The sequence below is a fragment of the Elaeis guineensis genome, chromosome 10 (genome assembly GCF_000442705.2).
Source record: "Elaeis guineensis isolate ETL-2024a chromosome 10, EG11, whole genome shotgun sequence".
NCBI lineage: Eukaryota > Viridiplantae > Streptophyta > Magnoliopsida > Arecales > Arecaceae > Elaeis > Elaeis guineensis.
The window spans coordinates 16,792,299-16,814,341 of NC_026002.2; the positions used below are offsets into that span (position 1 = coordinate 16,792,299).

A 22,043-nucleotide genomic window follows, 5' to 3' on the forward strand; every position below is an offset into this window, starting at 1 on the left:
CCGCCAAAAGATTCATTCATACACTTTGGCGAATCTCTCTCTCTCTCTCTCTCTCTAAAGTGTCTGACTACTACTCTCTGCAACTGACGCTGTTCTTTCTCTTTATCGCTCCTCACACTATAAATTGCTTCACTCACTTGTGCCATTCCTACTCATCCTCACCCACAAACTGCTTGCCATACACCATCCCCACCTCACCTCAAATTTTAGCCTCAGCATTCTAAAGGATGTCCGGCCCAACGAACAGAATCAGCCGTGACGTCACGATCCGGGAGGTCTGGGCACACAACCTCCATGGGGAGTTCGCTCGCATCCGCGAGATCGTTGACGATTACCCCCACGTCGCCGTGGACGTCGAGTTCCCCGGCCTCGTCATGCACCACGTCGGCGCCACCTTCAACAGCCCCGCCGACAACCACTACCAGAGTCTCCAAACCAACGTGGAACTCCTCAACGTCATCCGGATCACCATCACCTTCTTCGACGATGCCGGCGACCTCCCCTCCTCCCCCTCCGGCGGGGGCTGCCGCTGCGTCTGGCAGTTCAACTTCCGGGAGTTCGACGTCGATGCTGACATCGCGGACCCGGACGCCGTCGAGATCCTCCGCGGACGCGGTGTCGACTTTGTGAAGCTTCGGGAGCAAGGGATCGACGGCCGTGACTTTGGCGAGCTCCTCATGTCCTCTGGAGCCGTCCTCGATGACTCGGTCGAGTGGATCACCTCCGATGGTGGGTATGATATTGGCTTCCTCCTCAGAATATTGACGGGCCGCATGCTCCCCGAGACGCTGGAAGAATTCTTCGAGCTCGTCAACATCTTCTTCCCGACTCTGTACGACGTCAAGCACCTGACCACATTCTGTGATGATGATCTCGACGGGGGGCTCGTCCAGGTCGCCGAACTGTTGGGCGTGGAGAACGTCGGACTCTGCCGCCAGGCGGGCTGTGACAGCTTGCTCACCACTCGCGTCTTTAGGAAGATGAAAGAGAGGTACTTTGATGGTGCAATTGAGCAATATAGCGGGTCGCTGCACGGTCTCAATCTCAATAAATGAGTACGAGGGATTTCTTAATTAGCATATGTATCTATGTTGTATGAAATAAATTAACCTGATCCGAGATGTGCACGATCTCTGGTTAATTAGCACATGAGGGATTTCTTGTTGTTACACTTGTGCATCTATAATTCATCTGACATTAGTTATTTAAGATGTTCTTTCTTTATCTTTGATCGGCTTGAATCATTGTTAAATATTTTAAAAAAGGGGAAGAGATGAGGAGGACGGTGGGTCCTCCCTCCAATGAGGATGCCGGGCCTCCGTTCCGCTCCCGCCGCCGGCAGCCACGCAAGGAGAGCAGCTGCACCTCCGCTCTCTGGCGAGATAGATGCATGGCGGCCTACGTGCTCTACCGCCGGCCGGCCCTCCATCTCCTCTTCCGGTTGCCCGCCTCCAAGGTCTATTCCGGCAGCCGACGACGACCAGCACCGGAAGCCGTTGGTCCATCGTCCTCTCCGGTTATCGACGGGTCACACGACGGCCGTCGGGAAAAACAATTGCCGGAAGTCTTTTTTTCTTTTTTCCTCCACCGATCTCCCATATGACCTCCCGACCTCTGGCCAATCGACCTCTTGAGGAGGATTTCTAGACCATAGATGGGCCGGGGATGGGAAAAAATCACCGATCGGGCTTGGGCTAGAGATGGGATGATGCTTTCTTCGGCCCGTCCGATTTTTTATTTATTATATATATGATTAAGATATAAATACTAAAAATAGGTAGGTCTAATCCTAAAAAAATCGTTTCTACTTTCTCTCCGCACTTCAAATTTCACACACTCCTCGTCAGGAAGACCAAATTCCACAGTCATTTTGAAATTTCACATGCAAGTTTCTCTTCCGATTTGGTGCATTACCACTGGGTTTTTTTCACTTTTTTTTCCATAGATTGTGGCTCAGCCAGGTCAAAGTTACCAGATCCAACAATAGAGACTTGACTTTGAATCAGCTGAGTTTATTTTGCATGTAAGATTTTTTTTTTAAAAAAAAGAATGCTTATTTATCGTACATTTACAAAAATTAATAGTCATACAGCTAAAAAGTACAAAATTAAAAAAAGATACATATATGTAGTAATGTGGATTTGTATTACTCATGTTGTTGTCATAATATGTTCAACATTTGATTGAATCTTCAACTTAGAAGTAAATAGTTTTAATTCCCAACCAACAAATTTAGATATGGTAAGCAGACGAATGAAGATAAGAAGTGTTTGAAGCAAATCCATCACGAGTAAATAATTTTGAAATATTAATATTTTAATATTCATGTAAAACATTACATCTTCTAGCAAAAAAAAGGAAGATGGCAGAACAAAATGAATACCCTTCATCTCGTTCCAATAATCAGAAATATGCATTCCTTCTATTTTGTAAACTGAACTACCAAAAATTGCTCAGACACCAATGACAACATAAGTAACTGATAATAGCAATAACAGCACAATATTTGAATAACAAGTAAATATTATAAACGTACAAAGAAATAAGAAGTGAAGGCTCACCACAAACCTGGAAGAATACAATATCCTGAATTAAATTATCACTACACAAATCTCACACCGTAACCTGAATGACGTCCGATTGTTTCATTATTGTTGTGGTCTGGGGAACTTGGCTGTAAGTTGGAGATGGTTCCACGAGAGGGCTGAACTTATCATGCAAGGTCACGGGCACTTAATTAAGGGCTTGTTTGATTCGTGAAAAGAGTACGAGAAAAAAAATATAGTGAATAGAAAAATGAAAAAAATATTTTATATTTAATTGAAATTTTTAAAGAATAGAGATTAAAAAATAATTTTTTCATGAAAATAAATTACCATATTTTATAAAAAAAAAAATCTATATGCATTAAAATTGTTAGATAGAATTGGATGAGATTTTTTATTTTATTGAGGACATGATATATATTTTATATAATTTTTTAAAAAAATAGATGTTCAATCAAACTTAATTATTTTAAAATATATCACTTTCTTATGATCAATCAAATATGAAAAAATATTTTCGAATTTTTCGAGACATTATATACCCTGATATTAGCTTTCTAGAAAAAATATTTCAATAAAGATTCATTTGGTGGGGTACGTTGAATTACGGGATAATTCGATATTTATGAGAATTATTTATTTGAAAAATAATTATAGAAAAAAATAAATTTTATAATTTTTAGTTAGTAAAAAAAATTACTCGAAAAAGTGGCATTGAAAATAGATTATTATATTTAGTTAGAGTTAATCTTCTATGAAAATGTTGTAAATTTTTCAATAATACTTTGAAATAAATAATTTTAGTAATAATATTTTTTTTCAATTTATATTTGGTTATTTATGACCTACTTACATAAATTTTATCAATATTAATTATTTTAAATATTAAAATATATTTACATGAATTAACTTGTTTTCTTTATTTTTAGCCCAAAACAGAGATGCCAAGTAGTTGGTAGTGCAAGAAAATTTTGCATGGCATGCCACTAGCTCATAATCAAAATTTGAAAAAAATAAAATTTCGGTCAATTACCTTAAAATTTTAAAAATTTTTGGAGATCGTAAATACGTCCTGCTTCTACATATGTACTACAAAAAAAATAATACAAAATAAAATAAAAAATAATATAAAAAAGATTTTTATTGTTCTGGAAAGATTTTTTCTTCATGATTACAACATGATATACATAAATACGCTTAATTAATAGGATAGATATTAATATTAGTATTGGATAATTATTTTCGTCATTATCTACCATATGGATTATGTTGGCAAAATAGATTGTACTTTTTTTTATAAAGATAGAAGTAATTATTTATTTTGAACACTGGTCTTTAGCATGATATGCCACGTGAGCCGTTGTTACCGTACTTCTCATGGACCATGAATTGGTTAAAAAACAACAAAAGGATGATGGTGGGGCGCCTGGGTCCCATGTTGGGAAAAGAAAGATACAGTGGCGGCCAAAAAAGGATGGCTATGCTATAAAAGGAAAAGGTGCTAGAAATCCTTGTTGGAATCTCCGGGCATGCACAAACCCATTCCAACAATCAATCGTCATCCCACCCAACAGCACCATCCCAGACAGACAGGAATGGATTCGTGGTCAACAGATGATATCAAAGTACATGATAATTTTAAAATAATTAAATTTAAATTTTATATAAAAATTACTTTATTAAAAATATAATAATAATTTTTAAAATTTTATAAATTATATTTTTTTATTAGTATATTAGTTGAGTGATATAACTGCCGTTCTAGTCCCTAGCATTTCAAATTATGTGACGTAAAATATAAATTTATGATAACAATCATGATAATATTGATAAAAATATATTTTTTAAAATATAATGATATTTATATCATAATATAATAAAAAAAATTAGCTATATAAAATAAGAAATGTCTTAACTAATTAATTTAGAGTGATATCCAAATTTCTTAACGGATGCAAGTAGAAGGCTGTACGCATGCCATCCCAGGAGTCATCCAAATTCACAAACCCTATCCCAAATTTTCCAGAGAATTGCAATTTTGCAACCGTACTATTGCTATATCGTACATCAACAAATTAGTAGCGTTACTTACGTGGCAAGCCAATGGCACTATTTTAGACTGATCACAAGCAGGCTATCTTTGCAGAACATGAATCCTACAATTATGTTAATGAATTTCCTCTTTTCTCATCAAAAAAAAAAATCCTCTTAGCAAACGCAGACCGCATCATCAAGAAATTCTTCAAGGTAATCCCGACAACACTTTAAAAATAAAACTAACTTCATGCACTCTGAACTTGGATGAGAAGCTTTCGTTGTAATTGTGCATTAGTCATCATCAATTAACGATAAAGTAGATCCTCCACGTAAAGCTATTAAGGCAATCTTCCTGCCTACGTAGCGGTAAACATCCAAATTCCGCTGACCACGAGAACAACAAGCATTAACCCTATTTATTTGGTTGAGATTATGAGATAAAAAATAGATGGATTTAGAAGCGTGGATTGCCTCCATCCATCTTTTGATTTAAAAAATTTTAAAAATAACTAATTAAGAAAAAATATCTAGCTATCATGATCCAATAATTTTGAAAAGATCCAAAAAAAATGAATAGAGTATGTGAATAGTAAATTTTTATATTGATAAAATTATCATTCATTATTTTTTTTATAAAATTCTAACATTTCTTAACTCTTGTATCATTCAAGGGACACACATCTCACCTCTTCTCTACTAGTCATCCCTTTTCTTCTTAACCCCATCAGCTCATCACCATTCATCCTCCTTTATTTTTCATTAAAAAATAATTTAATAAAAATATTTCATAAATATCATTCAATTTTTTTCATTCATTTTATATTTTTCAAAAAAAAAATTATTTTTATCTATTCTTCTATATTTCATCAAATATATGAAAAAATAAATAAATTTCATATCCACCTTCCATCTCCATCAATCCTTCCTCCATTTCATCAATTTTAAAAGGCTCACAAGCCAACGTAGTCAAAACCACAGATGGACCAACCAAATGGTGACAAACAAAGATAAAGGATTCTATCAAAAAAAAAAAAAAAAAAAAGAAAACAAATACACAAACGATCCCATTCCTGTTCTCATTCTTCAGTCCCACTCCCACCAGCCGGGACCACCTGGAATTTGGATCTCTTCATGGAAAACAACCATTTTTTTCATATCCACAAGCTTCTTGTTTCTTTATGGCTTCAGCGCTCGCACCGGCCGTAGGAGGCACCACCAAACACCACACATGCATGACCAGCGGTCAGAGTCTTCCTGATTATAATTAGGGTTCGTTTGGTTGGACTAGCATTTAAAATAAAGAAGAAATTAACATCCGATCCAATTATTGGCCGGATTTTAATTTTTAAATCTTATTAATTTTTTATGTAACTTCCGATTTACTTTTAACGGGATTTTAACTTTTACTCTTCACAAAACAAAAGTACTCCTAATTTAACATCATGCTTTCTTTCCGTTTCTTTACTTATAATAAAATATTCATACAATAAAATAATAAATTAATTAAAAAATTAATTAATTATATATAATAATAAATTAATTAAAAAATAAATTAATTATATATAATAATAAATTAATTATATATAATAATAAATTAATTATATATCATAATAAATTAATTATACATGATGTTAATTTAACTATATACAGTAGTAAAAAAAAATAAAAATAAAAAATAAATTTAATATTTTTTAAAATAAAATAATATTAAAATTTTTATTATTATTATAATATAAAAAAATAGAGTTAAAATATTAATCAATATAAATTTAATATTATATATATATATATATATATATATATATATATATATATATATATATATATATATATATATATATATTAAAACGAAGCCTCTGTGAAGTCTTCGTCCGGCGCGTGTCCGTTTTAAGGGAATGGGAGGAAGATGCGCGGAAGCGTTAAGGTTTTGAAAAAAACGTGAGAGCATGCGAGCCTCTCTCTTCAGCGAAACACGACGGAGAGAAAGCTTCGTCTCCATGGGGAAACGGCAGCTACTGGCATGGAGCCGTGGAAGGAGGTCCACGGATGGGTCGAGAATGACGACGGAAAAGCCGCAGTTCGGAGACATCGAGGTAGGAGGGGAAGGTCTTCCACCTTCAGTGGGGGTCATTGGCAGCGGCTCCTACGACTGCGGGGGAGAGAACGGCAATGGCGGGGGCGGCGAGGGAGTAGGAGAGCTTAAGGACCTCCTCAACGTGACGTTCGCAGTGCTTGACCGTCGACAATGATTGCAGGGCGGCACCGGCCCTCTCTCGCTCCCTTCACCAGATCACGGATCTCCGCCGCCCACTTCCCCCACGGCCGCCATCGGACGAGGAGGTGGAGAAAATTTTTGCGATCCTCGATGTGCTACACGGTGCTTGACCGTCGACAACGATGGCGGCGGGGCCAGCCTGCTCCCACCCCCTTTGTCGGATCACGGATCTCCGCCACCCACTTCCCTCACGGCCACCGGCACGCTCCCGCCCCCTTCGCCGGATCACGGATCTCCGCCGACCACTTCCCCACGGCCACCACCGGACGAGGAGGTGGAGGAAGTTTTTGTGATCCTCGATGTGCGCGTCTCACGGTGCTTGACCGTCGACAATGATGGCAGTGGGGCCAGCCCGCTCCCCACCCCTTCGTCGGATCATGGATCTCCGCCATCCACTTCCCCCACGGCCACCGGCACGCTCCCGCCCCCTTCGCCGGATCACGGATCTCCACCGTCTACTTCTCCCACGGCCGTCGGCATGCGCTCCGCTCCCCCTTCTTTTTTTTTTTTTGATAAAGGGGGCAGCAGATGCAATAGATTAATCACAATTTAAACGTGCCAAAAATTTACTCGAAAGTTCTGTCTACTACTAGAGTGCTGGGATGCTTATCGTATTCTGATGGTATTGACGATCTCGTCTATCCGTTAATAGGCACAAAAGACTTGCATAAAAGGGTAGACAAATATTAATACCCTTGCTCTCCCCTTTGCGGCGAGTTTTTTACCATCTCCTTTAAGCTTTGGTTAATTAGCGATGGTGGCTTCCCTCACAAGTCACAACCTCAAAATTTAGAGCTTTCTAGATCTCTAGAATACCTCTTCATCACTGGTACGAGTCCACTCTTCTCAAGGCCAAGTGAGAAAAAGAGAGAGAGAAAAAGAAAAAAAGGAATAAAAAAAAAATGAGAAAAAGAGTCGTGGCTGTGGGCCGTCGAGAATGGCTTATTATATTCTTGACATTGAATTAAATAAGGGGCTATAAATAAATCGTACCGTTCATGAATAATCCTAAGTTAGTTCAACAAATGATTTTTTTTTTTTTTTTTAACTTGATTGGTTGAGAAACGGGCAAATCAACCCTCTACGTGAGCCAGTATTTCTATTACACTCGTGATTATATTATTTATTACTATCATACTATTTAAATAATATGATTTATATCTTCATTTAAAATATTTGATACCATTTATGATATTTTTTATTTATTTTTTTAATTTATAAATTCTTTAACATTAGATACATATCAGAATATAAAATTAACTTTTATGTTATGCTGGCTTTCTAACATCCCGTTTATAAACTATATATATATATATATATATATATATATATATATTAAAATGAAGCTTGTGCATTAGTATGTCTCCTTTTGACATGTAGATAAGAGGTTTCATACCACATAGAGTGAAAGCCGCATGAGGGGTCTATGGAAAGAGCTCGATGACGGAGATGCATGGAAGCATCCAGAATCTCACATTCGTCTCCGTCGCAAAACTCGCAGATGCACGAAAGCTTCCGGACGATGGGGATGCATGGAAGTGTCGTTTGCGGCCGCCATTGGAGGAGGATGGGGCATCGGAGTGGGACAGCGGCCGACTCCCTGGAGTAGGTGCCGAATACGTCCACGAGGCCGCCGTTGGAGGAGGAGGGGGGCCAGGGTGGGCCAGTGGCCGTTGTTTGCGGCTGCTGTAGGAGGAGGAGGGGGCGTTGGGGTGGGGTAGCGGCCGTCGTTCGCGATCGACTTGCATGAGTAGGCATCAGATTTGTCCTCTCGATCACCATCGAAAGAGGAGGGGGCACCAAGGTGGGGCAGCGGCCGTCGTTCACAGCCACCATTGAAGGAGGAGGGGGTGCCGGGGTGGGGCAGCGGCCGACTCGGAGATATTTTCTTTCGTCTTTCCATTCTCGGGAGTCTTGATCGCGTGAACAGAGAAGCTTAGACGATGGCTGGGCTTTTGTATTGGGATTTCCTTTCTTCTTTCTGTACTCGGAAGTCCCAATCGCATGAACAGGGAAGCTTGGCTGGGCTTTTGCATTGGCTACTTTTTTTTTTTTTTTTCTTTCCGTTCTCAGGAGTCTTAATCGCAATAGATACCTGAAGCGGCCGAATATTTTAAAATTATATAAAATATTTTAATTTTTTAAATAAAATAAAATAAAATTATGGCTACATCCAAGTTGTCTTGAAAGCACAAAAGAAAGAACTAAGGTGTGCGGGCAATTTTATATAGGGTAGAAAAGAGAAGACAGTGCACTTATTAGATAATGACAGCATGTGTTCAGTTCTCAGAAATCTTAATCGGATGTTTGAAGCGATCGAATATCTTAAGATTATATAAATATTTTAATTTAAAAAAAATTATAATTATATCTAAGTATCTTTAAAATATAAAAAAATTTGAGATATAAATAAAATTGAACTAAAGTTGAGGAAGTATTCATATAATTTTTCTTAACTTTTTTATATGAACATGATATGCAAAATCATAATACTTTAATTCTTCTAATATCAGTCCAACCCTAAATCTTTTTTTTACAGATTGAAGTAGATGAAGATAAAATTTTGTTATTGATACGACTATGAAGAAAAAGATATGTATGAGATGCAAATAGATAGTCGTATTCCATTTAATGACGAGAATTCTGAAACAATTGATACTAAAAATATTAATTCAAAAGATGATCTTCCTATCAACAAAAGATAGAAATGATTATATTATTTTTTATTATTATATTATTTAAACAATCTAAGTTATTTTTTTATTTAAAATATTTGATAATATGTATGATATTTTTTATATTATATTAAATTTTTAATTTATAAAAATATTATTTTAAAATGTATTTATATGCCTTGCTTGGCACAGAATGCTAAGCAAGTTTTTTTTTTTTTTTGTTAAAGTGGTGTCAGAAAACAGAAATTTTCTGTTAAAGTGGAGTCAGAAAACAGGAATTTTTTGTTTCATCGTGCCGCTCCTCACGCTCTCTAAATTGCTTCACTCACTTGTGCCATTCCTACTCATCCACAACCACAAACTGCTCACTACACGCCTTCCCCACCTCACCTCAAACTTTAGCCTCAGCATTCTGAAGGATGTCCGGCCCAACGGACAGAATCAGCCACGATATCACGGTCCGGGAGCTCGGGGCAAACAACCGCCATGAGGAGTTCGCCCTGATCCGCGACATCGTTGAGACATTAATCCACCACGTCGCCGTGGTCGTCCAGTACCCTGGCGTCGTCACTCGCCGCGTCGGCACCTTCGACAGCACCGCCGACTACGACTACCAGACCCTCCGCGACAACGTCAACCTCCTCCGGCCCATCCAGATCGGTCTCACCTTCCCCGACGCTGCCGGCGACCTCCCCCGCTTCCCCCCCGGCGGTGGCTGCCCCTGCGTCTGGCAGTTCAACTTACGGGAGTTCGACGTCGATGCTGACATCGCCGACCCTGACGCCGTCGAGCTCCTCCGCGGATACGGTGTCGACTTTGCGAAGCAGCGGGAGCAGGGGATCGGTGCCTGTGACTTTGGCGAGTTCTTGATGTCCACCGGAGCCGTGCTCAAAGGCTCCGACGTCGAGTGGATCACCTTCGATGGTGGGTATGATATTGGCTTCCTCCTCAGGATATTGACGGGCCGCGTGCTCCCCGAGACGCGGGAAGAATTCTTCGAGCTCGTCAACATCTTCTTCCCGACTCTGTACGACGTCAAGCACCTGAGCACATTCTGTGATGATGATCCCGGGCTCGTCCAGGTCGCCGAACTGTTGGGCGTGGAGAATGTCGGAGTTTGCCGCCAGGCGGGCGGTGACAGCTTCTCACGCTCGCGTCTTTAGGAAGACGAAAGAGAGGTACTTTGCTGGTGCAAATGATTAGGCCACCTGCGGCCACCCACCAAGCCACCGTCCGCCAATCAGCCGGTCAAACTTTCAAATCAACAACCTGCAAGATTCTTAACAACAATCCTCCAAAGATTAGGCTACTGACAAAAACAACACAAAGATAAAAGAATCCTGCAAATCAACTCATCTACCCACGGTATTCTTTAAAACCATCTACTATTCAAACCCATAAATTCCAGTAACAGCAATCCTCTTCTTCTCTTAGAAGATTCAAATAGCTACCTCTAAATAGCTCTTCCTCAACAAGATTGAAAACCAATACAAAAAAGACTCCCATTCCCCACTGAACCTCCACATCCAGTGGGAAAAGATGATCCATTCCAAAAACTTCAGCTAGGACAACGTCCATCTAAGAAGGCATCACCATCGGCACCACCACCATCGGAACATACCAATCTATATAATACTCACCATCAGAATGCCAAGCTCTCCTGCTCCACCTACTAGTGAAGTACAAGATGCCCAAAGTCTAATACATTCAGCATAGCCTGAATACCAAAATGCTGGAGTCCAAACTATCCGGGTTCCCTCTGATCAAGATGCTTTCTCAAATATTCATATGCAATCTGAAGGCTTTAAAAACATCATGAAGCATCAACCAATTCTCAATTTATCTGACCAATCTTCAGTGGCATCTTCATCCTCATCAACGCCATCAATACTGCCAGGGTTTCAAATTATCCACAGAAAAAGACCTGTTGGATGCAGAAGAACAGCACCGTGGTCCCATCAAAAACAAGATCTAGTAGCAAAGTCCTCAGACTAAACTTTACATTCTCTCATTAAACAAGCAGAATGCTTCAGCAAAATTGTCCGTCTAGATTCCTCATCATCCTTATAATGAGGACAAAAGATCAAATCAACAAAAGCATCTGCATACAACAAGCAGGCAGTCAATCAAGTTCCCAGAGATTTCTCCAATACCATTTGCGGAGCCCCTAGGTTCTCTCAAAATCGTCTATCGAAGCTCATAGTTTTTTGCAAAATAAGTTATCATTTTCAAGATAGACTTGAATCCATTTCAAATCTGAAAGCCTAGAAGCCTCTCCGCCTTCTATAAGAAGACATCTCTACAAGCTTTGAAGGCAAGCCTTAGAAGCCCTTCGATACAAGCCAAAAAGGAAGTATTCCACTCTACCCAATTTGTTTTCTCAATCTTATAACAAATCTTGTAGCAATCCTATAGCAATCCCTCAAATTTATACCAAAATCCTAGCAAAAGACCGTAAGCAAGCTTTCTTGTATCTAGCCTTCATCCTCAACAGAGAAACCAAATATTTTGTAAGCAACGGTGCCAATCTTAAAAAATATTTCAATGTTATTCTAATATTTTTCTGTGAGTAAACTTACTTTTTATTTCTTTTCTCCAAATTTACTATTCCAAAAAATGATATTCATTTTTACTATTTTTAACTTAAAGTTATTATTTATTTTTTTACTGTTGAGGATGAAAGCTGGATACAAGAAAGTTTGCTTGCGATCTTTTGCTAGGATTTTGGTACAAGTTTGAAGAATTGCTATAGGATTGCTACAAGATTAGTAGAGATTTGTTACAAGATTGAGAAGATAAATTGGATAGAGTGGAACACTCTCTCTCTAGCTTGTATTGAAGGACATCCAAGGCCTACCTTCAAAGCTTATGAAGATGTCTTCTTATAGAAGGCGGAGAGGCTTCTAGGCTTTCAAATTTGAAATTGATTCAAGTCTACCTTGAAAATGATGACTTGTTTTGTAGAAAACATGAGCTTCGACAGGCGGTTTTGAGAGAACCCAGAGGCTCCGTAAATAGTATTGGAGAAATCTATGGGTACTTGATTGACTGGTTGCTTGTTGCATGCAGATGTTTTTGTTGATTTGATCTTTTATCCTCATTATAAGGATAATAAAGAATCTGGGTAGACGGTTTTGCTGAACCATTCTGCTTTTTTGATGAGAGAATGTAAAGTTGTGTTGAGGGCGCTGCTAGATCTTGTCCTTGATGGGATCGTGATGCTGTTTTTCTGCATCCAACAGATCTTTTTCTGTGGATGATCTGAAATCTCGATAGTATTGATGGCGTTGATGAGGGTGAAGATGTCGCGGAAGATTGGTTAGGTAAATTGAGAATTGGTTGATGCCTCACGATGTTTCTAAAGCCTTTAGATCATGATGTTTCTAAAGCCTCCAAATTGCATATGAACATTTGGAGAAGCATCTTGATCGGAGGGAACTCGGATAGTTTGGACTCCAGTATTTTGGTATCCAGACTGTGCTGGAGGTATTGGACCTTGAGCATCTTGTACTTCACCGATAGGTGGAGCAAGAGAGCTCAGCACTCTGATGGTGAGTGTTATAAAGATTGGCCAGCTTCGATGGTAGTGCTGTCGATGATGATGATGGTGCTAATATCAGTGGCGGTGCCTTCTTAGATGAATGTTGCCCTGGCTGGAATTTTTGGAATGGATAATATTTTTCTCATTGGATGTGAATGTTCAATGAGGAATGGGAGCCTTTTTTATATTGATTTTCAATCTTGTTGAGGAAGAGCGGTTTAGAGGTAGCCGTTTGAATCTTCTTAGAGAAGGAAGAAGGTGATTGCTGTTACTGAAATCTATGGGTTTAAATAGCAGGTAGTTTTGAAGAATATCATGGGCTAGGTGAGTTGATTTGTAGGATTCTTTGTCCTTGTGCAGCCTTGTTAGTGGTCTCATCTTTGGAGGATTATTGTAGAGAATCTTGCAGATAGTGTTGATTTGAAAGTTTGACTGGCTGATTGGCTGACAGTGGCTTGGTGGGTGGCTGTAGGTGGCCATATCATTATATTTCTTTCTTTGTATTGAAAGGTACCGTAGAGGAGGAGCTGGAACTTGATTTGTTGGTACTTTTCTGAGCTTCTTCTTCTTCAATTTGAGCCAGAGTTTTAAAGAGTAGCCTTTTGTACTCTAGCTTAGATTTGGCATCGGCTAGTTTTGCACTGGTAGTTGATTTTTGTTGGAGGAACCTTGCTGTAGCTGGATCAAGTGCAGGAGCCAATTGCAATGAATGTTGAGATAGCCATTCAAGTTCTTTGGATTTGGTGGCTTTTTCGGGATTAAATTCTTGCCAGTAGTTGATCTTATATTTTCTTGCAAGAGTGTTTGGGAGAGGTGGATTTTAAATAAAGGTATATTCCCAGTTAAGTATCCAGGATAAAGCAAATTGAGAATAGAAATTGAGGAGAATGAAAAATTTTCGTTGTCTCACTGGGAGGATAGTTTTTTCACAAAATATTTCACAACCTTCCATGGCTGGAGGAGGCAAAATTTTTGTGACAGGACCAAAGTAATCCCACCAGCGAGTAAATTAGTAGAACAATTGAAAAGTAGTCCTAATTTTGAAGTAGAAGAATCAGAAATGTTTATAAGCTTAGTTTTGGAAAAGGAAGGCCATGTACCAAGCATTTTGGTAATCCCAGTAATTAAAGTACTGAGGAGTAAAGTTTTGGGATAATTTTTTGAAGTTGGATGGGTGATCTCCCCATGAAGTAGGATTGAGTACTTTGATAATTTGGATTGAAGAATACGTTTTTTCTAAGGGATTATTTTTATCTCTGTGATATTTTATAGCCATAGAGTCTGTGTATACTAAAATAAATTCATAAAATTTTTGAAAGATCCTTTGGTTGAAAATACCACCCAGGTGGAGAAACTTTTTTTGTAATCGTCCTAGGGATTATATCAAAATATTCATCCCCTATAGTAAGGATTAATCATTGTTGGTTTTTGTTTATATATTTTGAAAAAGATTTTTTTGGATAAAAACAAATGAATTGGTGTAAGATTGAAAATTTTTACAACCGATTTTTTTTTCAAGATATTTATTGCAGGCTTTTTTGAGAAATCTCTGCAACTGCTTTTTGAAAAATTTCAAGACTTATCAAGGCCAGGTTGGCCTTTACTAAATCAGCTAATTGTTCAGTGGATATGTTTGGAGAACTCTCAAGTAGAATATCCCTTTTGTTCTTCTTGTGCAATAATTTCATACCAAGTTAAGGGTTTTGGAGATGGGATCTATCCTAAAGAGACAAGTCTCTGGCTTTGTGAAAAAGATAATTAAACATAGTCTGCTTTGGTTTGTTTTGCAACTATATTTAACTTTGATTCATCTGAAGGAGGTTTTGAAGCTAAGATTTTTTTGGAAGGTATTTTTGGACAAGTCTCCCTATAAGAATTCATGTGAAAAGAAGTCAGGTAAGGAGTTATTTTTTTCTAAGATAAATTCAATATTAAAATCAAAGATTGATAAAACTGCTTGCCACTTAGCAAATATTTGCTTTGATGCCAAGTTTTTAATATTCTTTTTCAAAATAAATTTTGTAAAACAATAGTCCACTCTTAACAAAAACTTTTGATTTAGCATATCACTTTGAAACTTGAGAATATATAAAACAATTGAAAGTAGCTCTTTCTTAATAGTTGAATATTTTTTCTAGATATTGTTCCAAATTTTAGAATGGTATTGAACTAATTGTTCTTGTTCTCCATATTTTTGCTTAAGGATTCCTCCATATCCAACATCGGAGGCATCAATTTTAACTATTTTGTGTAGGTTTGGATCGGCTAAATACAAATAGGGTAATGATTTTATTTGATTTTTAATTCTTTTAACTATTTGAGTATGGTTTGGAGTCCATGGAGGTGGAGATTTTTTAAGGCTTTCATAAAGAGATTTTGTTAAGGATTTTAGGTTTTTGTAATAATCTACAACATAATATAGACTTCCTAAAAACTTTGTAGTTGCTTTTGTCTAGGATTTCATTTGGGAATTTTTTCCCAAATTCTATTGCCTTTTGAATTGGTTTTGTTGTTCCGTTATGGATTTCATAGCCAAGAAATCTTATTTTGATCTTGAATAATTCCATTTTTCTTTCTAAGATGATAATCTATTTTTTATTATAGTTGTTTCAAAAATTTGGAGGTGTTTGATATGTTGTTCAATTGAATTTGAAAAGATTAGGACGTCATCTATGTAAATAATAATAAATTTAGAGAAAAGGTTGAAGATATCGTTCATTATTCTTTAAAATTCAGAAGGGATATTCTTTAACCCAAAAGGCATTATATTCCATTCGTATTAGCCGAATGGCACTGTAAATATAGTTTTATATCTATCTTTATCTTCTATTTGAATTTGTCAGAAATCCGACTTCATATCAAACTTCAAAAATATTCTTACTCTTACTATTCTATTTAACAATTTTTTTTGTTTGGCAAATGATATTTAATTCATTGGAGGGCATCATTTAAAAGTTTGTAATTAATTACTAATCTTGGTATTCCTCTTTCTTGCTCTGTCTTTTTTTGAACATAAAAGGCAGCATAACTCCAGAAGAACTTACTTTTTCGGATAAGTCCTCTGGGAAGGAGGGTTTTTATCTTAATTTTTTAATATTTCTTTGTTCATTTAAATAGGTCTGGCTTTTGTAAAAATTTTCTTTTCATTAAAATCTTTTTCATATGGTAAGCCAACCAAATGGCACTTCCTGATCCAAGTATTAGGTAATTCTGAAGAAATTATTTTTTATAGCTGGTCTCTAATTTTTTTGATGATTTTTTCTATACTTGGGCTGTTTAATCTTTCTTCAATTCTTTGATGGTTAAATTCTTCCTTTAGATACTCTTTGTGTTTTTGTTTTTGGTTGATTTGAGTTATTGTTTGAATTTTGAGGCTATTCAGGTCTTTTAGATATGGAGGATGAATAAATTGAAAGGTTATATCTTATCTATAAATTTGGGTTGTGACTCTTTGATTATTCACTATAAAGGGTTTGATTAAATTTAAGAATGGTGTTTCTAAAATCATTGATTGATTTAGATTTTTGACTAAAATGAAAGATATTTTTAGATGAATTTTTTTATTTTTTCATTGCATATATATGCATCTGTTAGTTTGTACTTTATTTTAAATGTAGATCCACTAGCAGCATTGAGTTTTTCTTTGGTTTTTTCAAAATATTTGGTTGGGATTAGCCCCTCTTGAATGAATTTGAGTCTGCACCTGAATCTATTAATGCTATGGTGTCAAGCTTGAATTCATCTCCTATTACTAAGGTAACTTTTACACATTATTTTTTTTGAATAGTCATTTGTGTTATTGTTTCTATAAAATCTTGTTCTTCCAACTCTTCGTTAGATAACTTAGTTTGTGCTTCATTTAATAACTTGATTTGAGTTTTTATATGACTTATTTCATTCTTTATTTGTCTTATTTTTGCTTGGAGGTCTTGGATTGACAGAGGCTTTTTATCTTTTGATTCAAACCTTCTTAAGATATTGTTTAGATTATAGGATGGTTTTAAGCTTTTTATAGAGTTTTCTCTGATCAATGTTTCCTTGAGTTTTGACAAATATTCTTTCTTTGTTCGGGGTTCTATTTTATTTATGAACCCTAGTAACAAGTGTTGTTCTTTAGTGATAACACAAACTTCTCCTTCATTTTTTGATTCTGACTCCATAGTTTCTAGACAATTGGTTTCTTCTGAGTCAGAAATTTCAGAGTTTGATTCAAGGAGGGAGATCTTTAATTGTTCTTTTATTAACTTGAGTGGATTTGATTCATCAATTTCTATATTGTTAATTTTTTCTTTCAGTCTACATTTGCTACTATAATGTCCCATTCTACCACATTTGTAGCAGATAAGAGGTTTGGGTTTAGGTCTGGGCCGAAAAGTTTATAGCTTTGATCTGCAAGGGATTTTGATTTTCTTGGGCCTTTTTATATGAAGAGGGTTAAACCAATCCTTTTGGGCCTGACTTCTTTTATAATATTTTTTATACAATTTTTTGATTTTTTTGAATTTGTTCATTTTTTGTTTTTTAAATGGCGAAAGGCCTTATTGTTCACAGAAGGATCCTAACTCTTTTTTGATGCTTAATTGCTCTCTTTTTAACTGTTGTTTTAGTTTTAAATCATTGCAGAGCAATAGACCTTCTTCATTGATAATATTGACTAGGTCTCCGTATGTAAGTTTATCATATGGGATCCTACTATTGTTTTGATTTTTAAGTTTGGTTATGATTTTTTCTAAGAAAATAGATGAAAGTCCAGCAATAAATTTTTTCTTCCAAAAAGATTGATTACAATCTTTTCTAGTCATGACTCGTAAGGAAAATATCTTTATACCATCTAAAGTCTTGAAGTTTTTTGCATTTTAAATTTGATAAGATTTCTGAGGTTCTATCTCTCAGTTTTTTAGGGTCACCTAAGAAGTATTTGGCAATTGCAAAGATAAAAATTGGAATAGTATCTTGCAAATCTGATCCATCTTCATCTTTAAAGATTATCTCATCTATAATTTTTCAAACTATAGTGAGAATTTGCTCTCGATCAAGGTCATCTAAGTCGTGATTCTACCAACCTTTCAATTGGCCGGTGAAACCCGCTACTAATGCTTGAACAATAACATGATCATGGATATTTTTAGTTTTGTAGGCTGTTGATACCATTGTCATTTCTTAAAGTACATTTAGTATATTGAGTTCGGTTAGGCTTCTATGTTCCATCTATAAATGACGTTGGCCGAATACTGATTTTGAATTATTTGACATCTTTCTTCTAGGACTATATCTGGTAGAGTTGGTCTTGGGTGGTAAGTTTTTCTAGGTTGTCCATTCTAATTTCTGATTTTGTTTATCTCTAAATTTTAATCTTTATTTTCATTTGATTCTTCATAAGTTTCAATATCTGAGGATTCAAAGGTTTGTTGACTTAAAGTGGTGACTTATTTTTGTCTAGTAGCCTGCTCAGGAGTATCTTCTACTCTTTAGAGACTTTCTACAGCTTTTAGTCTCTTATTTATTTCATCTAATAGATTGGTGTTTAATTCTTTTGATTATCTTTTAGATATTTCAAAAGTTTTAAATATTGGTAAGAGATTCCCTTTATCTTGAGTTTTAAATTTTTTTTCTTTGATGATTTCTTCTATCCTAATTAGCTGATCTCCTATAGTTTTGAGATTTTGATTTATAAAATTATTTTACTCTATTATATTTTTTGCATCTCTTTTATTTGTAGTTTTAGGAGGGTCAGCCTTAATTTTGAATGGGGAAGCCACTATACAGGTTCCCTTAATTGGTATCCTAATTTTCCATAGTGGAGGATAAATTTTTTTTATTATTCTTCTTTTTCTATCATGCCAGGATATCATGATTTTTGTATTTAGGGTTCCACAAATTTTGCTATTTCTGATCATATTAACATCTGTTGAAGTGTCTTTTGTCAGTTCAAACGAAGCAAAAAAGGATGTTTGCATTTGAGTTATTTCTAAAAAATGTGTAATATTCTAATTGGAGCTTATCTCTTTGTGGCTTAGAATAGGTTTGAAAAAATCTATTTTTTTTTTCAAAGTTTTCTTCGGAGAAGAAATCCTTTTTCAGAGTTGGTTTATCAATCTTGAATTATGATCTGATTACATAGATTTTTGAATCTTTTAGATTAGTCATTTAGGAGTATGTTAGTGAAATTGATGGAGATTGTCCTTCTTCATATTTTGGCTGAGGGATTTTCGGTTGAAAATCTACACCGCTAAGTTTGAATGGATTAGAACAGCTATGTCTTGAGGAATTTATTTAAACTTGGGCAAACTCTATCCTACAGCTAGTACTTCTTTGAAAATTTTTTTGAAATCTAATTGAAACATCTCCTTCTGAATTAGTTATAATTATATCAAGCTTGCCTTGTTCTCTTCTTATTGCTGGTACTAACTTTTTCAAAAGTCAACCTTTTGGTAATTTAATTTGATCTCATACGAGGATTTTTGGGACAAAAATATTCTTTGCTATGATCTATTTGGAAATAATCAGTTGATCCTAGAGTTCTTTTGCTGCTGGATATCCAATTGAGTAGAGTGGAATACTCTTTTTCTGGCTTAAGACGGCAAGTAATTAAGGGACGGTCTTATATAGGAGAGCTCAGCATTCTGATGGACGATCTCAACCCTAATAACTAAGGAAATAAGTACTAATAATCTAGCACTCTTTTTAACTTGTTAATAACAAAACCAAGGGATAATCTTATAGAAGAGCACAGCACTCTGATGGATGGATGGTCTCAACCCTAACAACTGAGAAAATAAGTATTGCTACTCCGGCACTCTTTTTAATTTGTTAATAACAAAATACCTAACTAGTGAATAATAAGAACCTTATACTCCATTGTCTTGAGATTTTCCGCACATCTAGTATTCATCTGTAATAAGAACTTTTTATCGAGTTTTTTGTAATAAATTTTCATCATTTCCTGGTTGGATTGTTAATAGTCCGGATGATCAAATCCTACCACCGATCCTTTTTCGCTTCGACGATTAGATTGTGAAAGTCGGAAACGCGGGCGTCGGACGATTCTCCCTCACGGCTCTCACACATGTGGTATGCACATATGCGTATGTATAAAAACTTTTCATCATTTCTGTAAGTAGTTTGGTAGTCCGTGAAAGCAAATTCGTTTTCTGTGATCTACCAATTTTGGACCTCCTTTTTTTTTTCTCTCTTAGATGATTACACGGTGAAAATCCAAGAAGGGCGGAAACGCGTATCCCCTCCTCCGCCAGCGATTCCCCCTGGCTTTGACAGTTTAACGTCAAAATAAATAAATAAAATAAAATCCGCTCTTCCTCTTTCCCCCCTCCTCTTCGCCCTCCGGAAAAGATCTCGGAAACCCTAAATTTTCTCCCAAAGCTGCCCCCTTCCCCACCTCCAATTCCACCCAAATTCCATCCCATTTTCCTTCGATTTCTCCAGATCCGACCTCAGATCTCTCTCCACCATCGCCGATTCTGGGGCTTCGATTCGTTTTCCTTAAGATCTAGGGTTTTTTGGATCGCGACGTCGGTCAGGATTTCTTATGCCCCATTCGAATTCCTAGGGAATCAGGGGATTGATGTCGATTCCGGCGAAGAGCGACGAGTCCGTCGAGATCCGGGAGGTGTGGGCGGATAACCTCGAGGTGGAGTTCGCCGTGATTCGAGAGATTGTCGACGAGTACCCCTTTATCGCCATGGACACCGAGTTCCCTGGCGTCGCCATCACCCCCGTCCGCGCGTTCAAGAACATCTCGGATCAACACTACCAGACCCTCCGCGCCAACGTCGACCTCCTCCACCTCATCCAGGTCGGCATCACGTTCTCCGACGCCTCTGGCTGCCTCCCGCCCTCCCCTTCCGGCGGTGGCCTTCGCTGCGTCTGGCAGTTCAACTTCCGGGAGTTCGACCCCGACCGGGACGTCTCCAACCCCGATTCCATTGACCTCCTCCGCCGCTCCGGCATCGACTTCGTGAAGAACCGGGAGCAGGGGATCGATGCCCTCCGCTTCGCGGAGCTTCTCATGTCTTCCGGTGTTGTGCTTAATGATTCGGTCCAGTGGATCGCATTCCATGGAGCCTATGACTTTGCCTACCTCCTCAAGATCCTGACTTGCCGCCGGCTCCCGGAGAGCTTGGAGGAGTTCTTCGAACTCGTCGGGGCGTTCTTTCCTATAGTCTATGACATCAAACACCTGATGAGGTTCTGCAACAATCTTTATGGGGGGCTCAATAAGGTGGCCGAGCAGGTGGATGCCGAGCGGATTGGGGTCTGCCACCAGGCAGGCTCCGACAGCTTGCTCACTGCTCGTGTCTTTTGGAGGTTGAAGGAGAACTACTTTGATGGGTCCATTGAGAGATATGCTGGCTGTTTGTATGGTCTTGAGACCTGACATAATAGTTATTTGGATAAAGAAGAAAAATATTAGAAATAAATTTTGGATGAGTCCAGAAAAAAAGAAAACTTGCTTTGGTGAATACATGCATGGTGTGGTATTCTCCTCATTTGTCTACTTACGTCTTTGGTTGGTGAAAGTGGTGGCTTCTTAGGCTGGTTTTTATTGCCTTATCTATTGCTTCTGTGCATTCATGTTTTTAGAACAGCATTTTATGGCTTTATTCTCCATGACTTTGTGTTGAATTCCTGTGATGTTCATGGCTTTTGAGATGTTGTAAGTATGCTCTGGTGTTCTTCTTTTCTGGTCATTTTGCAGGTTCTGTTTATACTTCCACTAGGCAACATTGGCAATCTGAACTACCTTCTGATTATTATTGGTTATTGGAAGGTTGAAGGATGCTTCATCAAATGGAATCTACTTGTATTGAAGGACGTCATGCCATTCAAGGTATGCATGATTACAAATCCTAGAATGTTGCAAGCTTGTCTTCCTATTTCCTGTGAACTCACTGTTCATTACTTGAGACTGCTGCCACTGATTTAATCAAACTCAAACCATTTTGATTCTT

The 22,043-nt window shown here is 37.3% G+C and overlaps 3 protein-coding genes across 3 annotated transcripts; all 3 read left to right on the forward strand.

Moving 5' to 3' along the window:
- Positions 1-227: 227 nt before the first annotated feature.
- Positions 228-1,055, forward strand: LOC105052952 (probable CCR4-associated factor 1 homolog 7). The gene has a single exon (XM_010933938.4). The coding sequence runs from the start codon at positions 228-230 to the stop codon at positions 1,053-1,055; it is 828 nt and encodes a 275-aa protein (XP_010932240.1).
- An 8,897-nt stretch (positions 1,056-9,952) lies between these two features.
- LOC105053304 (probable CCR4-associated factor 1 homolog 6) lies at positions 9,953-10,696 on the forward strand. Its single transcript, XM_010934404.2, has one exon. The coding sequence runs from the start codon at positions 9,953-9,955 to the stop codon at positions 10,694-10,696; it is 744 nt and encodes a 247-aa protein (XP_010932706.2).
- A 9,684-nt stretch (positions 10,697-20,380) lies between these two features.
- LOC105052951 (probable CCR4-associated factor 1 homolog 7) lies at positions 20,381-21,581 on the forward strand. The gene has a single exon (XM_010933937.4). The coding sequence runs from the start codon at positions 20,657-20,659 to the stop codon at positions 21,467-21,469; it is 813 nt and encodes a 270-aa protein (XP_010932239.1). The 5' UTR covers positions 20,381-20,656; the 3' UTR covers positions 21,470-21,581.
- Positions 21,582-22,043: the final 462 nt, after the last annotated feature.